Genomic DNA, 20907 nt, shown 5'->3' with positions numbered 1-20907 from the left:
AGCTATTCCCAAACTTTTTTATTTAATTTTTAATATTAATGATTAATTCCCAGCCCTCTTATTTATAACTATCAAAAGGTAATATCAAAAGTTGGAATTTATACTATTATTAATTGGCAACCTTTTCCAAAATTAATACCGCCTATAGTTCATCACATCTTAAACACTGAATACACCCATATGGTGCTAAATGATTATCAAATAACTTCGGCCTACGATAATAATTAATAAGTTTTCTATACTATTGATATAATAACTTCTTACTTAAATATTAGTTACTATAAATAAAATACCTCAAAGACTTCATATAATTGTTGGAATATCCATCATATCTCATAATGACGCAGTTCCATTAAGTTAATTATATGATTTACCCTTATGTGATTTTGTTAGGCTAGTGACAACATATTCTTAATATTCAACTACTTGAAAAATGTATCTTAGTTGGCTATAAGAAATGTTCTCCAGACAAGGTACCATGAGAAGAGAGCTCTACATCGACCTATGTTGTGGTTATTTTAAGGATTGAAAGCTTTGATTTATAGTAAGTGGTATTAATAATATACGCATACGCCAAGTTAAATAAATTAATTAAATTTCAAACGGAAGGAATTATTCAGTAGTGGAAATCATTATTAGTAGTGTATAATTGATTGTGTTCTAATGTGAATCACCTCAGGTAAATCTCTTCATTCCTTATATTTAAATCGAAGTAATAGGCGATTAACTAGAAGTCTATTCTAAAGCAATCGATAATAATAACTTGATCAAATCACAAATATGTTTTTCTATAATTGTATTTGTACTTACTTAAAACTTCTTTAAATACCTAGTTAGCGACTATATATTACTTTCTTAAAATTTCCTAATTTTCCCATTTTATATACCCCGTAATATTTACTAATTGTCGTGCCATTTTGGCAAACAAATATACCAAAACTTTAAGAACTACATTGGGGATCTTTACCATTAACTAATAATTAATGTTTGAAGCTCATAATAGTCAATAAAAATCGCAAATAATAGTGTGACAATTTTAAACCTTATGATATTGTCGGCTACGAGCCTGAATTCTTAGATATACTCCTACCTATATGTGAATGTACTAGCAGATTGAATGTTACAAAGTGGCACTTGTAATGGCCACTCTTCTTGGTGTTCAGATAGCTAGTAAGGAACCATGCCCTCCTTAGATTGTAGGTTTCCTTTATAAAACAGTTGGGTATGAAATTTTTAATCTCTTTAGCGATACATTTTAGGCACAGTATAATGCCCTGATGATCAAAATTTGATTTTTGGTCCCAAACATTTTTCTTTACACATAAAATTGATATAAAGACATTTATTTCCATATTTACAAAATCAAATGTTATCTGGCGTATATTATCTAAAGACTCAATTTTTTTTTGGGTAAGCAACTGAATTATCTTCCATATATCTTAATTAAACAACTACATAATCTGATATTTTTCTTGTCTAACTTTGTATATACTAGCCAACTTTATTATGAATCGCTCGCGAATTCTTAGAGGAATATCATGATTAATATAGACTTTGTTCCAAATGCAAATGCCTCTCAAAACTCCAGTATATAAATTAATAACAACAATATATATTTAGTATAAATATCTTATCAAAAGTTTTTGCCTAAACAGAAACTAGTCATTCTCTTGTTTGCAGTATGATTCAATCAAGTACTAAGGTAATATATATGCCTTAGTATTATTACTATGCAAGATTCTTAACCATAATGACAGTAAAAAAAGTAAAACATTAGTATATAAACACTCAAATACAGAAGTTCTAGTAAAATTAATATATACAAATAAAATCAAACTGTTATATTATATGTCTCTCGATTATATGATAATCTAACGAACAAAAATTTGCAAATTTTTAAGAAATCGTGAAATCTTAAACTAATATTGCTAAAATAAACATACCAATGAAACTACCCAACGTATTGCTCATCTTATTAGATATACCTGCGCCTTCGAAAGATGAAGAAATTCCAACTGTAGCTGATGGAACGTAAGATGTGCTTGTCAGGCTCTCATTTTCTGAATTGCTCAAGTCGGTCGATTCTGCTGACTTGGAACTATTTGACAAAGATAACGTAGAAGTGTTAACCCCATTGGAAGTTACACTTGCAGACAATGTAGAAGATGATTTTTCATCAGAACCGGTTGGGATAATGGTGTTAGAAGCGGCGTCAGTCGATTTAGTTACATTGATGGAAGTAGATGGAGTTGGTGCTATGTCAGAAGTTATGACAGTTGTGTGACCAGCAGAATCGGTGGTAGTGACATGAGTAGTATTTTCAGTTGGGTTCACAGTGTCAGTAGAAGTAGATGGAGTTGGTGCTATGTCAGAAGTTATGACAGTTGTGTGACCAGCAGAATCGGTGGTAGTGACATGAGTAGTATTTTCAGTTGGTTTCACGGTGTCAGTGGACGTCTCGCAAGGAACAGTGGTAGTAATTGTAATAATACTACCGAAAGAATCTGTCACTGTAACTTGACTTGTAATCTCAGTTGGTTTCACGGTGTCAGTGGACGTCTCGCAAGGAACAGTGGTAGTAATTGTAATAATACTACCGTTTGTATCAGTAGTGGTATAATACGAAATACTATCGCTAACACTAACACTAACACTACCTGAAAGCATTGACGAAGTAACAGAAGAATCAACGGAGTTTCTAACACTAACAAGTATATCTCCATTTACAGAATACAATATAGATCTGAAAACAGAGAAACCACTACAACTGACACTAACTCTTGTTGAAAATATATTGGAAAACAAATCACTACTAGTAACAATAACATCACCTTCGGAGTCGGTAGTGGTGTAGTAAGAGATGACATCGGTTTCAGTGTGGCTGCCAGAAGTAATAATGGTGGTGACTGGAGCTGGAACACCAGAAGAAGTGACTGGGTAGGTGGTAGAAGTGGTAACTAATTCACCTTCAGAGTCGGTAGTGGTGTAGTAAGAGATGACATCGGTTTCAGTGTGGCTGCCAGAAGTGATAGTGGTGGTGACTGGAGCTGGAACACCAGAAGAAGTGACTGGGTAGGTGGTAGAAGTGGTAACTAATTCACCTTCAGGGTCGGTAGTGGTGTAGTAAGAGATGACATCGGTTTCAGTGTGGCTGCCAGAAGTGATAGTGGTGGTGACTGGAGCTGGAACACCAGAAGAAGTGACTGGGTAGGTGGTAGAAGTGGTAACTAATTCACCTTCAGAGTCGGTAGTGGTGTAGTAAGAGATGACATCGGTTTCAGTGTGGCTACCAGAAGTGATAGTGGTGGTGACTGGAGCTGGAACACCAGAAGAAGTGACTGGGTAGGTGGTAGAAGTGGTAACTAATTCACCTTCGGAGTCGGTAGTGGTGTAGTAAGAGATGACATCGGTTTCAGTGTGGCTACCAGAAGTGATAGTGGTGGTGACTGGAGCTGGAACACCAGAAGAAGTGACTGGGTAGGTGGTAGAAGTGGTAACTAATTCACCTTCAGAGTCGGTAGTGGTGTAGTAAGAGATGACATCGGTTTCAGTGTGGCTGCCAGAAGTGATAGTGGTGGTGACTGGAGCTGGAACACCAGAAGAAGTGACTGGGTAGGTGGTAGAAGTGGTAACTAATTCACCTTCAGAGTCGGTAGTGGTGTAGTAAGAGATGACATCGGTTTCAGTGTGGCTACCAGAAGTGATAGTGGTGGTGACTGGAGCTGGAACACCAGAAGAAGTGACTGGGTAGGTGGTAGAAGTGGTAACTAATTCACCTTCAGAGTCGGTAGTGGTGTAGTAAGAGATGACATCGGTTTCAGTGTGGCTGCCAGAAGTGATAGTGGTGGTGACTGGAGCTGGAACACCAGAAGAAGTGACTGGGTAGGTGGTAGAAGTGGTAACTAATTCACCTTCAGAGTCGGTAGTGGTGTAGTAAGAGATGACATCGGTTTCAGTGTGGCTGCCAGAAGTGATAGTGGTGGTGACTGGAGCTGGAACACCAGAAGAAGTGACTGGGTAGGTGGTAGAAGTGGTAACTAATTCACCTTCAGAGTCGGTAGTGGTGTAGTAAGAGATGACATCGGTTTCAGTGTGGCTGCCAGAAGTAATAGTGGTGGTGACTGGAGCTGGAACACCAGAAGAAGTGACTGGGTAGGTGGTAGAAGTGGTAACTAATTCACCTTCGGAGTCGGTAGTGGTGTAGTAAGAGATGACATCGGTTTCAGTGTGGCTGCCAGAAGTGATAGTGGTGGTGACTGGAGCTGGAACACCAGAAGAAGTGACTGGGTAGGTGGTAGAAGTGGTAACTAATTCACCTTCGGAGTCGGTAGTGGTGTAGTAAGAGATGACATCGGTTTCAGTGTGGCTGCCAGAAGTGATAGTGGTGGTGACTGGAGCTGGAACACCAGAAGAAGTGACTGGGTAGGTGGTAGAAGTGGTAACTAATTCACCTTCGGAGTCGGTAGTGGTGTAGTAAGAGATGACATCGGTTTCAGTGTGGCTGCCAGAAGTAATAGTGGTGGTGACTGGAGCTGGAACACCAGAAGAAGTGACTGGGTAGGTGGTAGAAGTGGTAACTAATTCACCTTCAGAGTCGGTAGTGGTGTAGTAAGAGATGACATCGGTTTCAGTGTGGCTGCCAGAAGTAATAGTGGTGGTGACTGGAGCTGGAACACCAGAAGAAGTGACTGGGTAGGTGGTAGAAGTGGTAACTAATTCACCTTCAGAGTCGGTAGTGGTGTAGTAAGAGATGACATCGGTTTCAGTGTGGCTGCCAGAAGTGATAGTGGTGGTGACTGGAGCTGGAACACCAGAAGAAGTGACTGGGTAGGTGGTAGAAGTGGTAACTAATTCACCTTCAGAGTCGGTAGTGGTGTAGTAAGAGATGACATCGGTTTCAGTGTGGCTACCAGAAGTGATAGTGGTGGTGACTGGAGCTGGAACACCAGAAGAAGTGACTGGGTAGGTGGTAGAAGTAGTAACTAATTCACCTTCAGAGTCGGTAGTGGTGTAGTAAGAGATGACATCGGTTTCAGTGTGGCTACCAGAAGTGATAGTGGTGGTGACTGGAGCTGGAACACCAGAAGAAGTGACTGGGTAGGTGGTAGAAGTGGTAACTAATTCACCTTCGGAGTCGGTAGTGGTGTAGTAAGAGATGACATCGGTTTCAGTGTGGCTGCCAGAAGTGATAGTGGTGGTGACTGGAGCTGGAACACCAGAAGAAGTGACTGGGTAGGTGGTAGAAGTGGTAACTAATTCACCTTCAGAGTCGGTAGTGGTGTAGTAAGAGATGACATCGGTTTCAGTGTGGCTGCCAGAAGTGATAGTGGTGGTGACTGGAGCTGGAACACCAGAAGAAGTGACTGGGTAGGTGGTAGAAGTGGTAACTAATTCACCTTCAGAGTCGGTAGTGGTGTAGTAAGAGATGACATCGGTTTCAGTGTGGCTACCAGAAGTGATAGTGGTGGTGACTGGAGCTGGAACACCAGAAGAAGTGACTGGGTAGGTGGTAGAAGTGGTAACTAATTCACCTTCAGAGTCGGTAGTGGTGTAGTAAGAGATGACATCGGTTTCAGTGTGGCTACCAGAAGTGATAGTGGTGGTGACTGGAGCTGGAACACCAGAAGAAGTGACTGGGTAGGTGGTAGAAGTGGTAACTAATTCACCTTCAGAGTCGGTAGTGGTGTAGTAAGAGATGACATCGGTTTCAGTGTGGCTGCCAGAAGTGATAGTGGTGGTGACTGGAGCTGGAACACCAGAAGAAGTGACTGGGTAGGTGGTAGAAGTGGTAACTAATTCACCTTCAGAGTCGGTAGTGGTGTAGTAAGAGATGACATCGGTTTCAGTGTGGCTGCCAGAAGTGATAGTGGTGGTGACTGGAGCTGGAACACCAGAAGAAGTGACTGGGTAGGTGGTAGAAGTGGTAACTAATTCACCTTCGGAGTCGGTAGTGGTGTAGTAAGAGATGACATCGGTTTCAGTGTGGCTACCAGAAGTGATAGTGGTGGTGACTGGAGCTGGAACACCAGAAGAAGTGACTGGGTAGGTGGTAGAAGTGGTAACTAATTCACCTTCAGAGTCGGTAGTGGTGTAGTAAGAGATGACATCGGTTTCAGTGTGGCTGCCAGAAGTGATAGTGGTGGTGACTGGAGCTGGAACACCAGAAGAAGTGACTGGGTAGGTGGTAGAAGTGGTAACTAATTCACCTTCGGAGTCGGTAGTGGTGTAGTAAGAGATGACATCGGTTTCAGTGTGGCTGCCAGAAGTGATAGTGGTGGTGACTGGAGCTGGAACACCAGAAGAAGTGACTGGGTAGGTGGTAGAAGTGGTAACTAATTCACCTTCAGAGTCGGTAGTGGTGTAGTAAGAGATGACATCGGTTTCAGTGTGGCTACCAGAAGTGATAGTGGTGGTGACTGGAGCTGGAACACCAGAAGAAGTGACTGGGTAGGTGGTAGAAGTGGTAACTAATTCACCTTCGGAGTCGGTAGTGGTGTAGTAAGAGATGACATCGGTTTCAGTGTGGCTACCAGAAGTGATAGTGGTGGTGACTGGAGCTGGAACACCAGAAGAAGTGACTGGGTAGGTGGTAGAAGTGGTAACTAATTCACCTTCAGAGTCGGTAGTGGTGTAGTAAGAGATGACATCGGTTTCAGTGTGGCTGCCAGAAGTGATAGTGGTGGTGACTGGAGCTGGAACACCAGAAGAAGTGACTGGGTAGGTGGTAGAAGTGGTAACTAATTCACCTTCAGAGTCGGTAGTGGTGTAGTAAGAGATGACATCGGTTTCAGTGTGGCTGCCAGAAGTGATAGTGGTGGTGACTGGAGCTGGAACACCAGAAGAAGTGACTGGGTAGGTGGTAGAAGTGGTAACTAATTCACCTTCAGAGTCGGTAGTGGTGTAGTAAGAGATGACATCGGTTTCAGTGTGGCTGCCAGAAGTAATAGTGGTGGTGACTGGAGCTGGAACACCAGAAGAAGTGACTGGGTAGGTGGTAGAAGTGGTAACTAATTCACCTTCAGAGTCGGTAGTGGTGTAGTAAGAGATGACATCGGTTTCAGTGTGGCTGCCAGAAGTGATAGTGGTGGTGACTGGAGCTGGAACACCAGAAGAAGTGACTGGGTAGGTGGTAGAAGTGGTAACTAATTCACCTTCAGAGTCGGTAGTGGTGTAGTAAGAGATGACATCGGTTTCAGTGTGGCTGCCAGAAGTGATAGTGGTGGTGACTGGAGCTGGAACACCAGAAGAAGTGACTGGGTAGGTGGTAGAAGTGGTAACTAATTCACCTTCAGAGTCGGTAGTGGTGTAGTAAGAGATGACATCGGTTTCAGTGTGGCTGCCAGAAGTGATAGTGGTGGTGACTGGAGCTGGAACACCAGAAGAAGTGACTGGGTAGGTGGTAGAAGTGGTAACTAATTCACCTTCGGAGTCGGTAGTGGTGTAGTAAGAGATGACATCGGTTTCAGTGTGGCTGCCAGAAGTAATAGTGGTGGTGACTGGAGCTGGAACACCAGAAGAAGTGACTGGGTAGGTGGTAGAAGTGGTAACTAATTCACCTTCAGAGTCGGTAGTGGTGTAGTAAGAGATGACATCGGTTTCAGTGTGGCTGCCAGAAGTGATAGTGGTGGTGACTGGAGCTGGAACACCAGAAGAAGTGACTGGGTAGGTGGTAGAAGTGGTAACTAATTCACCTTCGGAGTCGGTAGTGGTGTAGTAAGAGATGACATCGGTTTCAGTGTGGCTGCCAGAAGTGATAGTGGTGGTGACTGGAGCTGGAACACCAGAAGAAGTGACTGGGTAGGTGGTAGAAGTGGTAACTAATTCACCTTCGGAGTCGGTAGTGGTGTAGTAAGAGATGACATCGGTTTCAGTGTGGCTGCCAGAAGTGATAGTGGTGGTGACTGGAGCTGGAACACCAGAAGAAGTGACTGGGTAGGTGGTAGAAGTGGTAACTAATTCACCTTCAGAGTCGGTAGTGGTGTAGTAAGAGATGACATCGGTTTCAGTGTGGCTACCAGAAGTGATAGTGGTGGTGACTGGAGCTGGAACACCAGAAGAAGTGACTGGGTAGGTGGTAGAAGTGGTAACTAATTCACCTTCAGAGTCGGTAGTGGTGTAGTAAGAGATGACATCGGTTTCAGTGTGGCTGCCAGAAGTGATAGTGGTGGTGACTGGAGCTGGAACACCAGAAGAAGTGACTGGGTAGGTGGTAGAAGTGGTAACTAATTCACCTTCAGAGTCGGTAGTGGTGTAGTAAGAGATGACATCGGTTTCAGTGTGGCTGCCAGAAGTGATAGTGGTGGTGACTGGAGCTGGAACACCAGAAGAAGTGACTGGGTAGGTGGTAGAAGTGGTAACTAATTCACCTTCGGAGTCGGTAGTGGTGTAGTAAGAGATGACATCGGTTTCAGTGTGGCTGCCAGAAGTGATAGTGGTGGTGACTGGAGCTGGAACACCAGAAGAAGTGACTGGGTAGGTGGTAGAAGTGGTAACTAATTCACCTTCAGAGTCGGTAGTGGTGTAGTAAGAGATGACATCGGTTTCAGTGTGGCTGCCAGAAGTGATAGTGGTGGTGACTGGAGCTGGAACACCAGAAGAAGTGACTGGGTAGGTGGTAGAAGTGGTAACTAATTCACCTTCAGAGTCGGTAGTGGTGTAGTAAGAGATGACATCGGTTTCAGTGTGGCTGCCAGAAGTGATAGTGGTGGTGACTGGAGCTGGAACACCAGAAGAAGTGACTGGGTAGGTGGTAGAAGTGGTAACTAATTCACCTTCAGAGTCGGTAGTGGTGTAGTAAGAGATGACATCGGTTTCAGTGTGGCTGCCAGAAGTGATAGTGGTGGTGACTGGAGCTGGAACACCAGAAGAAGTGACTGGGTAGGTGGTAGAAGTGGTAACTAATTCACCTTCAGAGTCGGTAGTGGTGTAGTAAGAGATGACATCGGTTTCAGTGTGGCTGCCAGAAGTGATAGTGGTGGTGACTGGAGCTGGAACACCAGAAGAAGTGACTGGGTAGGTGGTAGAAGTGGTAACTAATTCACCTTCGGAGTCGGTAGTGGTGTAGTAAGAGATGACATCGGTTTCAGTGTGGCTGCCAGAAGTGATAGTGGTGGTGACTGGAGCTGGAACACCAGAAGAAGTGACTGGGTAGGTGGTAGAAGTGGTAACTAATTCACCTTCAGAGTCGGTAGTGGTGTAGTAAGAGATGACATCGGTTTCAGTGTGGCTGCCAGAAGTGATAGTGGTGGTGACTGGAGCTGGAACACCAGAAGAAGTGACTGGGTAGGTGGTAGAAGTGGTAACTAATTCACCTTCAGAGTCGGTAGTGGTGTAGTAAGAGATGACATCGGTTTCAGTGTGGCTACCAGAAGTGATAGTGGTGGTGACTGGAGCTGGAACACCAGAAGAAGTGACTGGGTAGGTGGTAGAAGTGGTAACTAATTCACCTTCGGAGTCGGTAGTGGTGTAGTAAGAGATGACATCGGTTTCAGTGTGGCTGCCAGAAGTGATAGTGGTGGTGACTGGAGCTGGAACACCAGAAGAAGTGACTGGGTAGGTGGTAGAAGTGGTAACTAATTCACCTTCAGAGTCGGTAGTGGTGTAGTAAGAGATGACATCGGTTTCAGTGTGGCTGCCAGAAGTGATAGTGGTGGTGACTGGAGCTGGAACACCAGAAGAAGTGACTGGGTAGGTGGTAGAAGTGGTAACTAATTCACCTTCGGAGTCGGTAGTGGTGTAGTAAGAGATGACATCGGTTTCAGTGTGGCTGCCAGAAGTGATAGTGGTGGTGACTGGAGCTGGAACACCAGAAGAAGTGACTGGGTAGGTGGTAGAAGTGGTAACTAATTCACCTTCAGAGTCGGTAGTGGTGTAGTAAGAGATGACATCGGTTTCAGTGTGGCTACCAGAAGTGATAGTGGTGGTGACTGGAGCTGGAACACCAGAAGAAGTGACTGGGTAGGTGGTAGAAGTGGTAACTAATTCACCTTCGGAGTCGGTAGTGGTGTAGTAAGAGATGACATCGGTTTCAGTGTGGCTACCAGAAGTGATAGTGGTGGTGACTGGAGCTGGAACACCAGAAGAAGTGACTGGGTAGGTGGTAGAAGTGGTAACTAATTCACCTTCAGAGTCGGTAGTGGTGTAGTAAGAGATGACATCGGTTTCAGTGTGGCTGCCAGAAGTGATAGTGGTGGTGACTGGAGCTGGAACACCAGAAGAAGTGACTGGGTAGGTGGTAGAAGTGGTAACTAATTCACCTTCAGAGTCGGTAGTGGTGTAGTAAGAGATGACATCGGTTTCAGTGTGGCTGCCAGAAGTGATAGTGGTGGTGACTGGAGCTGGAACACCAGAAGAAGTGACTGGGTAGGTGGTAGAAGTGGTAACTAATTCACCTTCAGAGTCGGTAGTGGTGTAGTAAGAGATGACATCGGTTTCAGTGTGGCTGCCAGAAGTGATAGTGGTGGTGACTGGAGCTGGAACACCAGAAGAAGTGACTGGGTAGGTGGTAGAAGTGGTAACTAATTCACCTTCAGAGTCGGTAGTGGTGTAGTAAGAGATGACATCGGTTTCAGTGTGGCTGCCAGAAGTGATAGTGGTGGTGACTGGAGCTGGAACACCAGAAGAAGTGACTGGGTAGGTGGTAGAAGTGGTAACTAATTCACCTTCAGAGTCGGTAGTGGTGTAGTAAGAGATGACATCGGTTTCAGTGTGGCTGCCAGAAGTGATAGTGGTGGTGACTGGAGCTGGAACACCAGAAGAAGTGACTGGGTAGGTGGTAGAAGTGGTAACTAATTCACCTTCAGAGTCGGTAGTGGTGTAGTAAGAGATGACATCGGTTTCGGTGTGGCTACCAGAGGATACAACAGTAGTGACTGGAGCTGGAACACCAGAAGAAGTGACTGGGTAGGTGGTAGAAGTGGTAACGACTTCACCTTCAGAGTCGGTAGTGGTGTAGAAAGAGATGACGTCGGTTTCGGTGTGGCTACCAGAGGATACAACAGTAGTGACTGGAGCTGGAACACCAGAAGAGGTGACTGGGTAGGTGGTAGAAGTGGTAACGACTTCACCTTCAGAGTCGGTAGTGGTGTAGAAAGAGATGACATCGGTTTCGGTGTGGCTACCAGAGGATACAACAGTAGTGACTGGAGCTGGAACACCAGAAGAGGTGACTGGGTAGGTGGTAGAAGTGGTAACGACTTCACCTTCAGAGTCGGTAGTGGTGTAGAAAGAGATGACATCGGTTTCGGTGTGGCTACCAGAGGATACAACAGTAGTGACTGGAGCTGGAACACCAGAAGAGGTGACTGGGTAGGTGGTAGAAGTGGTAACGACTTCACCTTCAGAGTCGGTAGTGGTGTAGAAAGAGATGACATCGGTTTCGGTGTGGCTACCAGAGGATACAACAGTAGTGACTGGAGCTGGAACACCAGAAGAGGTGACTGGGTAGGTGGTAGAAGTGGTAACGACTTCACCTTCAGAGTCGGTAGTGGTGTAGAAAGAGATGACATCGGTTTCGGTGTGGCTACCAGAGGATACAACAGTAGTGACTGGAGCTGGAACACCTGATGAGGTGACTGGGTAGGTGGTAGAAGTGGTAACGACTTCACCTTCAGAGTCGGTAGTGGTGTAGAAAGAGATGACGTCGGTTTCGGTGTGGCTACCAGAGGATACAACAGTAGTGACTGGAGCTGGAACACCAGAAGAGGTGACTGGGTAGGTGGTAGAAGTGGTAACGACTTCACCTTCAGAGTCGGTAGTGGTGTAGAAAGAGATGACGTCGGTTTCGGTGTGGCTACCAGAGGATACAACAGTAGTGACTGGAGCTGGAACACCTGATGAGGTGACTGGGTAGGTGGTAGAAGTGGTAACGACTTCACCTTCAGAGTCGGTAGTGGTGTAGAAAGAGATGACATCGGTTTCGGTGTGGCTACCAGAGGATACAACAGTAGTGACTGGAGCTGGAACACCAGAAGAGGTGACTGGGTAGGTGGTAGAAGTGGTAACGACTTCACCTTCAGAGTCGGTAGTGGTGTAGAAAGAGATGACGTCGGTTTCGGTGTGGCTACCAGAGGATACAACAGTAGTGACTGGAGCTGGAACACCTGATGAGGTGACTGGGTAGGTGGTAGAAGTGGTAACGACTTCACCTTCAGAGTCGGTAGTGGTGTAGAAAGAGATGACGTCGGTTTCGGTGTAGCTACCAGAGGATACAACAGTAGTGACTGGAGCTGGAACACCTGATGAGGTGACTGGGTAGGTGGTAGAAGTGGTAACGACTTCACCTTCAGAGTCGGTAGTGGTGTAGAAAGAGATGACATCGGTTTCGGTGTGGCTACCAGAGGATACAACAGTAGTGACTGGAGCTGGAACACCTGATGAGGTGACTGGGTAGGTGGTAGAAGTGGTAACGACTTCACCTTCAGAGTCGGTAGTGGTGTAGAAAGAGATGACATCAGTTTCGGTGTGGCTACCAGAGGATACAACAGTAGTGACTGGAGCTGGAACACCTGATGAGGTGACTGGGTAGGTGGTAGAAGTGGTAACGACTTCACCTTCAGAGTCGGTAGTGGTGTAGAAAGAGATGACGTCGGTTTCGGTGTGGCTACCAGAGGATACAACAGTAGTGACTGGAGCTGGAACACCAGAAGAGGTGACTGGGTAGGTGGTAGAAGTGGTAACGACTTCACCTTCAGAGTCGGTAGTGGTGTAGAAAGAGATGACATCGGTTTCGGTGTGGCTACCAGAGGATACAACAGTAGTGACTGGAGCTGGAACACCTGATGAGGTGACTGGGTAGGTGGTAGAAGTGGTAACGACTTCACCTTCAGAGTCGGTAGTGGTGTAGAAAGAGATGACATCGGTTTCGGTGTGGCTACCAGAGGATACAACTGTAGTGACTGGAGCTGGAACACCAGAAGAGGTGACTGGGTAGGTGGTAGAAGTGGTAACGACTTCACCTTCAGAGTCGGTAGTGGTGTAGAAAGAGATGACATCGGTTTCGGTGTGGCTACCAGAGGATACAACAGTAGTGACTGGAGCTGGAACACCTGATGAGGTGACTGGGTAGGTGGTAGAAGTGGTAACGACTTCACCTTCAGAGTCGGTAGTGGTGTAGAAAGAGATGACATCGGTTTCGGTGTGGCTACCAGAGGATACAACAGTAGTGACTGGAGCTGGAACACCTGATGAGGTGACTGGGTAGGTGGTAGAAGTGGTAACGACTTCACCTTCAGAGTCGGTAGTGGTGTAGAAAGAGATGACATCGGTTTCGGTGTGGCTACCAGAGGATACAACAGTAGTGACTGGAGCTGGAACACCAGAAGAGGTGACTGGGTAGGTGGTAGAAGTGGTAACGACTTCACCTTCAGAGTCGGTAGTGGTGTAGAAAGAGATGACATCGGTTTCGGTGTGGCTACCAGAGGATACAACAGTAGTGACTGGAGCTGGAACACCAGAAGAGGTGACTGGGTAGGTGGTAGAAGTGGTAACGACTTCACCTTCAGAGTCGGTAGTGGTGTAGAAAGAGATGACGTCGGTTTCGGTGTGGCTACCAGAGGATACAACAGTAGTGACTGGAGCTGGAACACCTGATGAGGTGACTGGGTAGGTGGTAGAAGTGGTAACGACTTCACCTTCAGAGTCGGTAGTGGTGTAGAAAGAGATGACATCGGTTTCGGTGTGGCTACCAGAGGATACAACAGTAGTGACTGGAGCTGGAACACCAGAAGAGGTGACTGGGTAGGTGGTAGAAGTGGTAACGACTTCACCTTCAGAGTCGGTAGTGGTGTAGAAAGAGATGACGTCGGTTTCGGTGTGGCTACCAGAGGATACAACAGTAGTGACTGGAGCTGGAACACCAGAAGAGGTGACTGGGTAGGTGGTAGAAGTGGTAACGACTTCACCTTCAGAGTCGGTAGTGGTGTAGAAAGAGATTACATCAGTTTCGGTGTGGCTACCAGAGGATACAACTGTAGTGACTGGAGCTGGAACACCAGAAGAGGTGACTGGGTAGGTGGTAGAAGTGGTAACGACTTCACCTTCAGAGTCGGTAGTGGTGTAGAAAGAGATGACATCGGTTTCGGTGTGGCTACCAGAGGATACAACAGTAGTGACTGGAGCTGGAACACCAGAAGAGGTGACTGGGTAGGTGGTAGAAGTGGTAACGACTTCACCTTCAGAGTCGGTAGTGGTGTAGAAAGAGATGACGTCGGTTTCGGTGTGGCTACCAGAGGATACAACAGTAGTGACTGGAGCTGGAACACCAGAAGAGGTGACTGGGTAGGTGGTAGAAGTGGTAACGACTTCACCTTCAGAGTCGGTAGTGGTGTAGAAAGAGATGACATCGGTTTCGGTGTGGCTACCAGAGGATACAACAGTAGTGACTGGAGCTGGAACACCAGAAGAGGTGACTGGGTAGGTGGTAGAAGTGGTAACGACTTCACCTTCAGAGTCGGTAGTGGTGTAGAAAGAGATGACGTCGGTTTCGGTGTGGCTACCAGAGGATACAACAGTAGTGACTGGAGCTGGAACACCAGAAGAGGTGACTGGGTAGGTGGTAGAAGTGGTAACGACTTCACCTTCAGAGTCGGTAGTGGTGTAGAAAGAGATGACATCGGTTTCGGTGTGGCTACCAGAGGATACAACAGTAGTGACTGGAGCTGGAACACCAGAAGAGGTGACTGGGTAGGTGGTAGAAGTGGTAACGACTTCACCTTCAGAGTCGGTAGTGGTGTAGAAAGAGATGACATCAGTTTCGGTGTGGCTACCAGAGGATACAACAGTAGTGACTGGAGCTGGAACACCTGATGAGGTGACTGGGTAGGTGGTAGAAGTGGTAACGACTTCACCTTCAGAGTCGGTAGTGGTGTAGAAAGAGATGACATCGGTTTCGGTGTGGCTACCAGAGGATACAACTGTAGTGACTGGAGCTGGAACACCAGAAGAGGTGACTGGGTAGGTGGTAGAAGTGGTAACGACTTCACCTTCAGAGTCGGTAGTGGTGTAGAAAGAGATGACATCGGTTTCGGTGTGGCTACCAGAGGATACAACTGTAGTGACTGGAGCTGGAACACCAGAAGAGGTGACTGGGTAGGTGGTAGAAGTGGTAACGACTTCACCTTCAGAGTCGGTAGTGGTGTAGAAAGAGATGACATCGGTTTCGGTGTGGCTACCAGAGGATACGACAGTAGTGACTGGAGCTGGAACACCAGAAGAGGTGACTGGGTAGGTGGTAGAAGTGGTAACGACTTCACCTTCAGAGTCGGTAGTGGTGTAGAAAGAGATGACATCAGTTTCGGTGTGGCTACCAGAGGATACAACAGTAGTGACTGGAGCTGGAACACCAGAAGAGGTGACTGGGTAGGTGGTAGAAGTGGTAACGACTTCACCTTCAGAGTCGGTAGTGGTGTAGAAAGAGATGACATCGGTTTCGGTGTGGCTACCAGAGGATACAACAGTAGTGACTGGAGCTGGAACACCTGATGAGGTGACTGGGTAGGTGGTAGAAGTGGTAACGACTTCACCTTCAGAGTCGGTAGTGGTGTAGAAAGAGATGACGTCGGTTTCGGTGTGGCTACCAGAGGATACAACAGTAGTGACTGGAGCTGGAACACCAGAAGAGGTGACTGGGTAGGTGGTAGAAGTGGTAACGACTTCACCTTCAGAGTCGGTAGTGGTGTAGAAAGAGATGACATCGGTTTCGGTGTGGCTACCAGAGGATACAACAGTAGTGACTGGAGCTGGAACACCAGAAGAGGTGACTGGGTAGGTGGTAGAAGTGGTAACGACTTCACCTTCAGAGTCGGTAGTGGTGTAGAAAGAGATGACATCGGTTTCGGTGTGGCTACCAGAGGATACAACAGTAGTGACTGGAGCTGGAACACCTGATGAGGTGACTGGGTAGGTGGTAGAAGTGGTAACGACTTCACCTTCAGAGTCGGTAGTGGTGTAGAAAGAGATGACATCGGTTTCGGTGTGGCTACCAGAGGATACAACAGTAGTGACTGGAGCTGGAACACCAGAAGAGGTGACTGGGTAGGTGGTAGAAGTGGTAACGACTTCACCTTCAGAGTCGGTAGTGGTGTAGAAAGAGATGACATCGGTTTCGGTGTGGCTACCAGAGGATACGACAGTAGTGACTGGAGCTGGAACACCAGAAGAGGTGACTGGGTAGGTGGTAGAAGTGGTAACGACTTCACCTTCAGAGTCGGTAGTGGTGTAGAAAGAGATGACATCAGTTTCGGTGTGGCTACCAGAGGATACAACAGTAGTGACTGGAGCTGGAACACCAGAAGAGGTGACTGGGTAGGTGGTAGAAGTGGTAACGACTTCACCTTCAGAGTCGGTAGTGGTGTAGAAAGAGATGACATCGGTTTCGGTGTGGCTACCAGAGGATACAACAGTAGTGACTGGAGCTGGAACACCAGAAGAGGTGACTGGGTAGGTGGTAGAAGTGGTAACGACTTCACCTTCAGAGTCGGTAGTGGTGTAGAAAGAGATGACATCGGTTTCGGTGTGGCTACCAGAGGATACAACAGTAGTGACTGGAGCTGGAACACCAGAAGAGGTGACTGGGTAGGTGGTAGAAGTGGTAACGACTTCACCTTCAGAGTCGGTAGTGGTGTAGAAAGAGATGACGTCGGTTTCGGTGTGGCTACCAGAGGATACAACAGTAGTGACTGGAGCTGGAACACCAGAAGAGGTGACTGGGTAGGTGGTAGAAGTGGTAACGACTTCACCTTCAGAGTCGGTAGTGGTGTAGAAAGAGATGACATCGGTTTCGGTGTGGCTACCAGAGGATACAACAGTAGTGACTGGAGCTGGAACACCTGATGAGGTGACTGGGTAGGTGGTAGAAGTGGTAACGACTTCACCTTCAGAGTCGGTAGTGGTGTAGAAAGAGATGACGTCGGTTTCGGTGTGGCTACCAGAGGATACGACAGTAGTGACTGGAGCTGGAACACCAGAAGAGGTGACTGGGTAGGTGGTAGAAGTGGTAACGACTTCACCTTCAGAGTCGGTAGTGGTGTAGAAAGAGATGACATCAGTTTCGGTGTGGCTACCAGAGGATACAACAGTAGTGACTGGAGCTGGAACACCTGATGAGGTGACTGGGTAGGTGGTAGAAGTGGTAACGACTTCACCTTCAGAGTCGGTAGTGGTGTAGAAAGAGATGACGTCGGTTTCGGTGTGGCTACCAGAGGATACAACAGTAGTGACTGGAGCTGGAACACCAGAAGAGGTGACTGGGTAGGTGGTAGAAGTGGTAACGACTTCACCTTCAGAGTCGGTAGTGGTGTAGAAAGAGATGACATCGGTTTCGGTGTGGCTACCAGAGGATACAACAGTAGTGACTGGAGCTGGAACACCTGATGAGGTGACTGGGTAGGTGGTAGAAGTGGTAACGACTTCACCTTCAGAGTCGGTAGTGGTGTAGAAAGAGATGACATCGGTTTCGGTGTGGCTACCAGAGGATACAACAGTAGTGACTGGAGCTGGAACACCAGAAGAGGTGACTGGGTAGGTGGTAGAAGTGGTAACGACTTCACCTTCAGAGTCGGTAGTGGTGTAGAAAGAGATTACATCAGTTTCGGTGTGGCTACCAGAGGATACAACAGTAGTGACTGGAGCTGGAACACCAGAAGAGGTGACTGGGTAGGTGGTAGAAGTGGTAACGACTTCACCTTCAGAGTCGGTAGTGGTGTAGAAAGAGATGACGTCGGTTTCGGTGTGGCTACCAGAGGATACAACAGTAGTGACTGGAGCTGGAACACCTGATGAGGTGACTGGGTAGGTGGTAGAAGTGGTAACGACTTCACCTTCAGAGTCGGTAGTGGTGTAGAAAGAGACGACATCGGTTTCGGTGTGGCTACCAGAGGATACAACTGTAGTGACTGGAGCTGGAACACCTGATGAGGTGACTGGGTAGGTGGTAGAAGTGGTAACGACTTCACCTTCAGAGTCGGTAGTGGTGTAGAAAGAGATGACATCGGTTTCGGTGTGGCTACCAGAGGATACAACTGTAGTGACTGGAGCTGGAACACCAGAAGAGGTGACTGGGTAGGTGGTAGAAGCGGCAATAGTATTTTGAGTTAAACTTAGAGATTCTAAAGATAGGGAAGTTCTTATAGTAACAGATTTATCTGCATTAATAGAAGCAATTTTTGAAATGCTCGAAATGAATGACGTACAACTAATGGAAGCATTAATACTCGAAGTAATCCTAACATCAGTACATACATCAGAAATTAAATATGTTGTCGAAATGGTAACTACTTCACCTTCAGAGTCGGTAGTGGTGTAGAAAGAGATGACATCGGTTTCGGTGTGGCTACCAGAGGATACAACAGTAGTGACTGGAGCTGGAACACCAGAAGAGGTGACTGGGTAGGTGGTAGAAGTGGTAACGACTTCACCTTCAGAGTCGGTAGTGGTGTAGAAAGAGATGACATCGGTTTCGGTGTGGCTACCAGAGGATACAACTGTAGTGACTGGAGCTGGAACACCAGAAGAGGTGACTGGGTAGGTGGTAGAAGTGGTAACGACTTCACCTTCAGAGTCGGTAGTGGTGTAGAAAGAGATGACATCAGTTTCGGTGTGGCTACCAGAGGATACAACAGTAGTGACTGGAGCTGGAACACCAGAAGAGGTGACTGGGTAGGTGGTAGAAGTGGTAACGACTTCACCTTCAGAGTCGGTAGTGGTGTAGAAAGAGATGACATCGGTTTCGGTGTGGCTACCAGAGGATACAACAGTAGTGACTGGAGCTGGAACACCTGATGAGGTGACTGGGTAGGTGGTAGAAGTGGTAACGACTTCACCTTCAGAGTCGGTAGTGGTGTAGAAAGAGATGACATCGGTTTCGGTGTGGCTACCAGAGGATACAACAGTAGTGACTGGAGATGGAACACCTGATGAGGTGACTGGGTAGGTGGTAGAAGTGGTAACGACTTCACCTTCAGAGTCGGTAGTGGTGTAGAAAGAGATGACGTCGGTTTCGGTGTGGCTACCAGAGGATACAACAGTAGTGACTGGAGCTGGAACACCAGAAGAGGTGACTGGGTAGGTGGTAGAAGTGGTAACGACTTCACCTTCAGAGTCGGTAGTGGTGTAGAAAGAGATGACATCGGTTTCGGTGTGGCTACCAGAGGATACAACAGTAGTGACTGGAGCTGGAACACCAGAAGAGGTGACTGGGTAGGTGGTAGAAGTGGTAACGACTTCACCTTCAGAGTCGGTAGTGGTGTAGAAAGAGATGACATCGGTTTCGGTGTGGCTACCAGAGGATACAACAGTAGTGACTGGAGCTGGAACACCTGATGAGGTGACTGGGTAGGTGGTAGAAGTGGTAACGACTTCACCTTCAGAGTCGGTAGTGGTGTAGAAAGAGATGACGTCGGTTTCGGTGTGGCTACCAGAGGATACAACAGTAGTGACTGGAGCTGGAACACCAGAAGAGGTGACTGGGTAGGTGGTAGAAGTGGTAACGACTTCACCTTCAGAGTCGGTAGTGGTGTAGAAAGAGATGACATCGGTTTCGGTGTGGCTACCAGAGGATACAACAGTAGTGACTGGAGCTGGAACACCAGAAGAGGTGACTGGGTAGGTGGTAGAAGTGGTAACGACTTCACCTTCAGAGTCGGTAGTGGTGTAGAAAGAGATGACATCGGTTTCGGTGTGGCTACCAGAGGATACAACAGTAGTGACTGGAGCTGGAACACCAGAAGAGGTGACTGGGTAGGTGGTAGAAGTGGTAACGACTTCACCTTCAGAGTCGGTAGTGGTGTAGAAAGAGATGACATCGGTTTCGGTGTGGCTACCAGAGGATACAACAGTAGTGACTGGAGCTGGAACACCAGAAGAGGTGACTGGGTAGGTGGTAGAAGTGGTAACGACTTCACCTTCAGAGTCGGTAGTGGTGTAGAAAGAGATGACATCGGTTTCGGTGTGGCTACCAGAGGATACAACAGTAGTGACTGGAGCTGGAACACCTGATGAGGTGACTGGGTAGGTGGTAGAAGTGGTAACGACTTCACCTTCAGAGTCGGTAGTGGTGTAGAAAGAGATGACGTCGGTTTCGGTGTGGCTACCAGAGGATACAACAGTAGTGACTGGAGCTGGAACACCTGATGAGGTGACTGGGTAGGTGGTAGAAGTGGTAACGACTTCACCTTCAGAGTCGGTAGTGGTGTAGAAAGAGATGACGTCGGTTTCGGTGTGGCTACCAGAGGATACAACAGTAGTGACTGGAGCTGGAACACCAGAAGAGGTGACTGGGTAGGTGGTAGAAGTGGTAACGACTTCACCTTCAGAGTCGGTAGTGGTGTAGAAAGAGATGACATCGGTTTCGGTGTGGCTACCAGAGGATACAACAGTAGTGACTGGAGCTGGAACACCAGAAGAGGTGACTGGGTAGGTGGTAGAAGTGGTAACGACTTCACCTTCAGAGTCGGTAGTGGTGTAGAAAGAGATGACATCAGTTTCGGTGTGGCTACCAGAGGATACAACAGTAGTGACTGGAGCTGGAACACCTGATGAGGTGACTGGGTAGGTGGTAGAAGTGGTAACGACTTCACCTTCAGAGTCGGTAGTGGTGTAGAAAGAGATGACATCGGTTTCGGTGTGGCTACCAGAGGATACAACTGTAGTGACTGGAGCTGGAACACCAGAAGAGGTGACTGGGTAGGTGGTAGAAGTGGTAACGACTTCACCTTCAGAGTCGGTAGTGGTGTAGAAAGAGATGACATCGGTTTCGGTGTGGCTACCAGAGGATACAACTGTAGTGACTGGAGCTGGAACACCAGAAGAGGTGACTGGGTAGGTGGTAGAAGTGGTAACGACTTCACCTTCAGAGTCGGTAGTGGTGTAGAAAGAGATGACATCGGTTTCGGTGTGGCTACCAGAGGATAC

The 20907-nt window shown here is 47.1% G+C and overlaps 1 protein-coding gene across 1 annotated transcript; it reads right to left on the bottom strand.

Annotated features, from left to right (window-relative positions):
• Positions 1 to 1914: 1914 nt before the first annotated feature.
• On the bottom strand, positions 1915 to 20907 carry Kpol_433p1 (uncharacterized protein; the record flags this gene model as incomplete). The annotated part of the gene is made up of 1 exon (XM_001642719.1): positions 1915 to 20907. A coding segment is annotated over one exon (18993 nt), but the record flags the coding sequence as incomplete, so codon positions are not given.

The sequence above is a fragment of the Vanderwaltozyma polyspora genome, genomic scaffold (assembly GCF_000150035.1).
Source record: "Vanderwaltozyma polyspora DSM 70294 KpolScaffold433 genomic scaffold, whole genome shotgun sequence".
Taxonomy (NCBI): Eukaryota; Fungi; Ascomycota; class Saccharomycetes; order Saccharomycetales; family Saccharomycetaceae; genus Vanderwaltozyma; species Vanderwaltozyma polyspora.
Note: the sequence above shows the minus strand (reverse complement) of the source record. Positions and strands in the feature narration are given on the sequence as shown.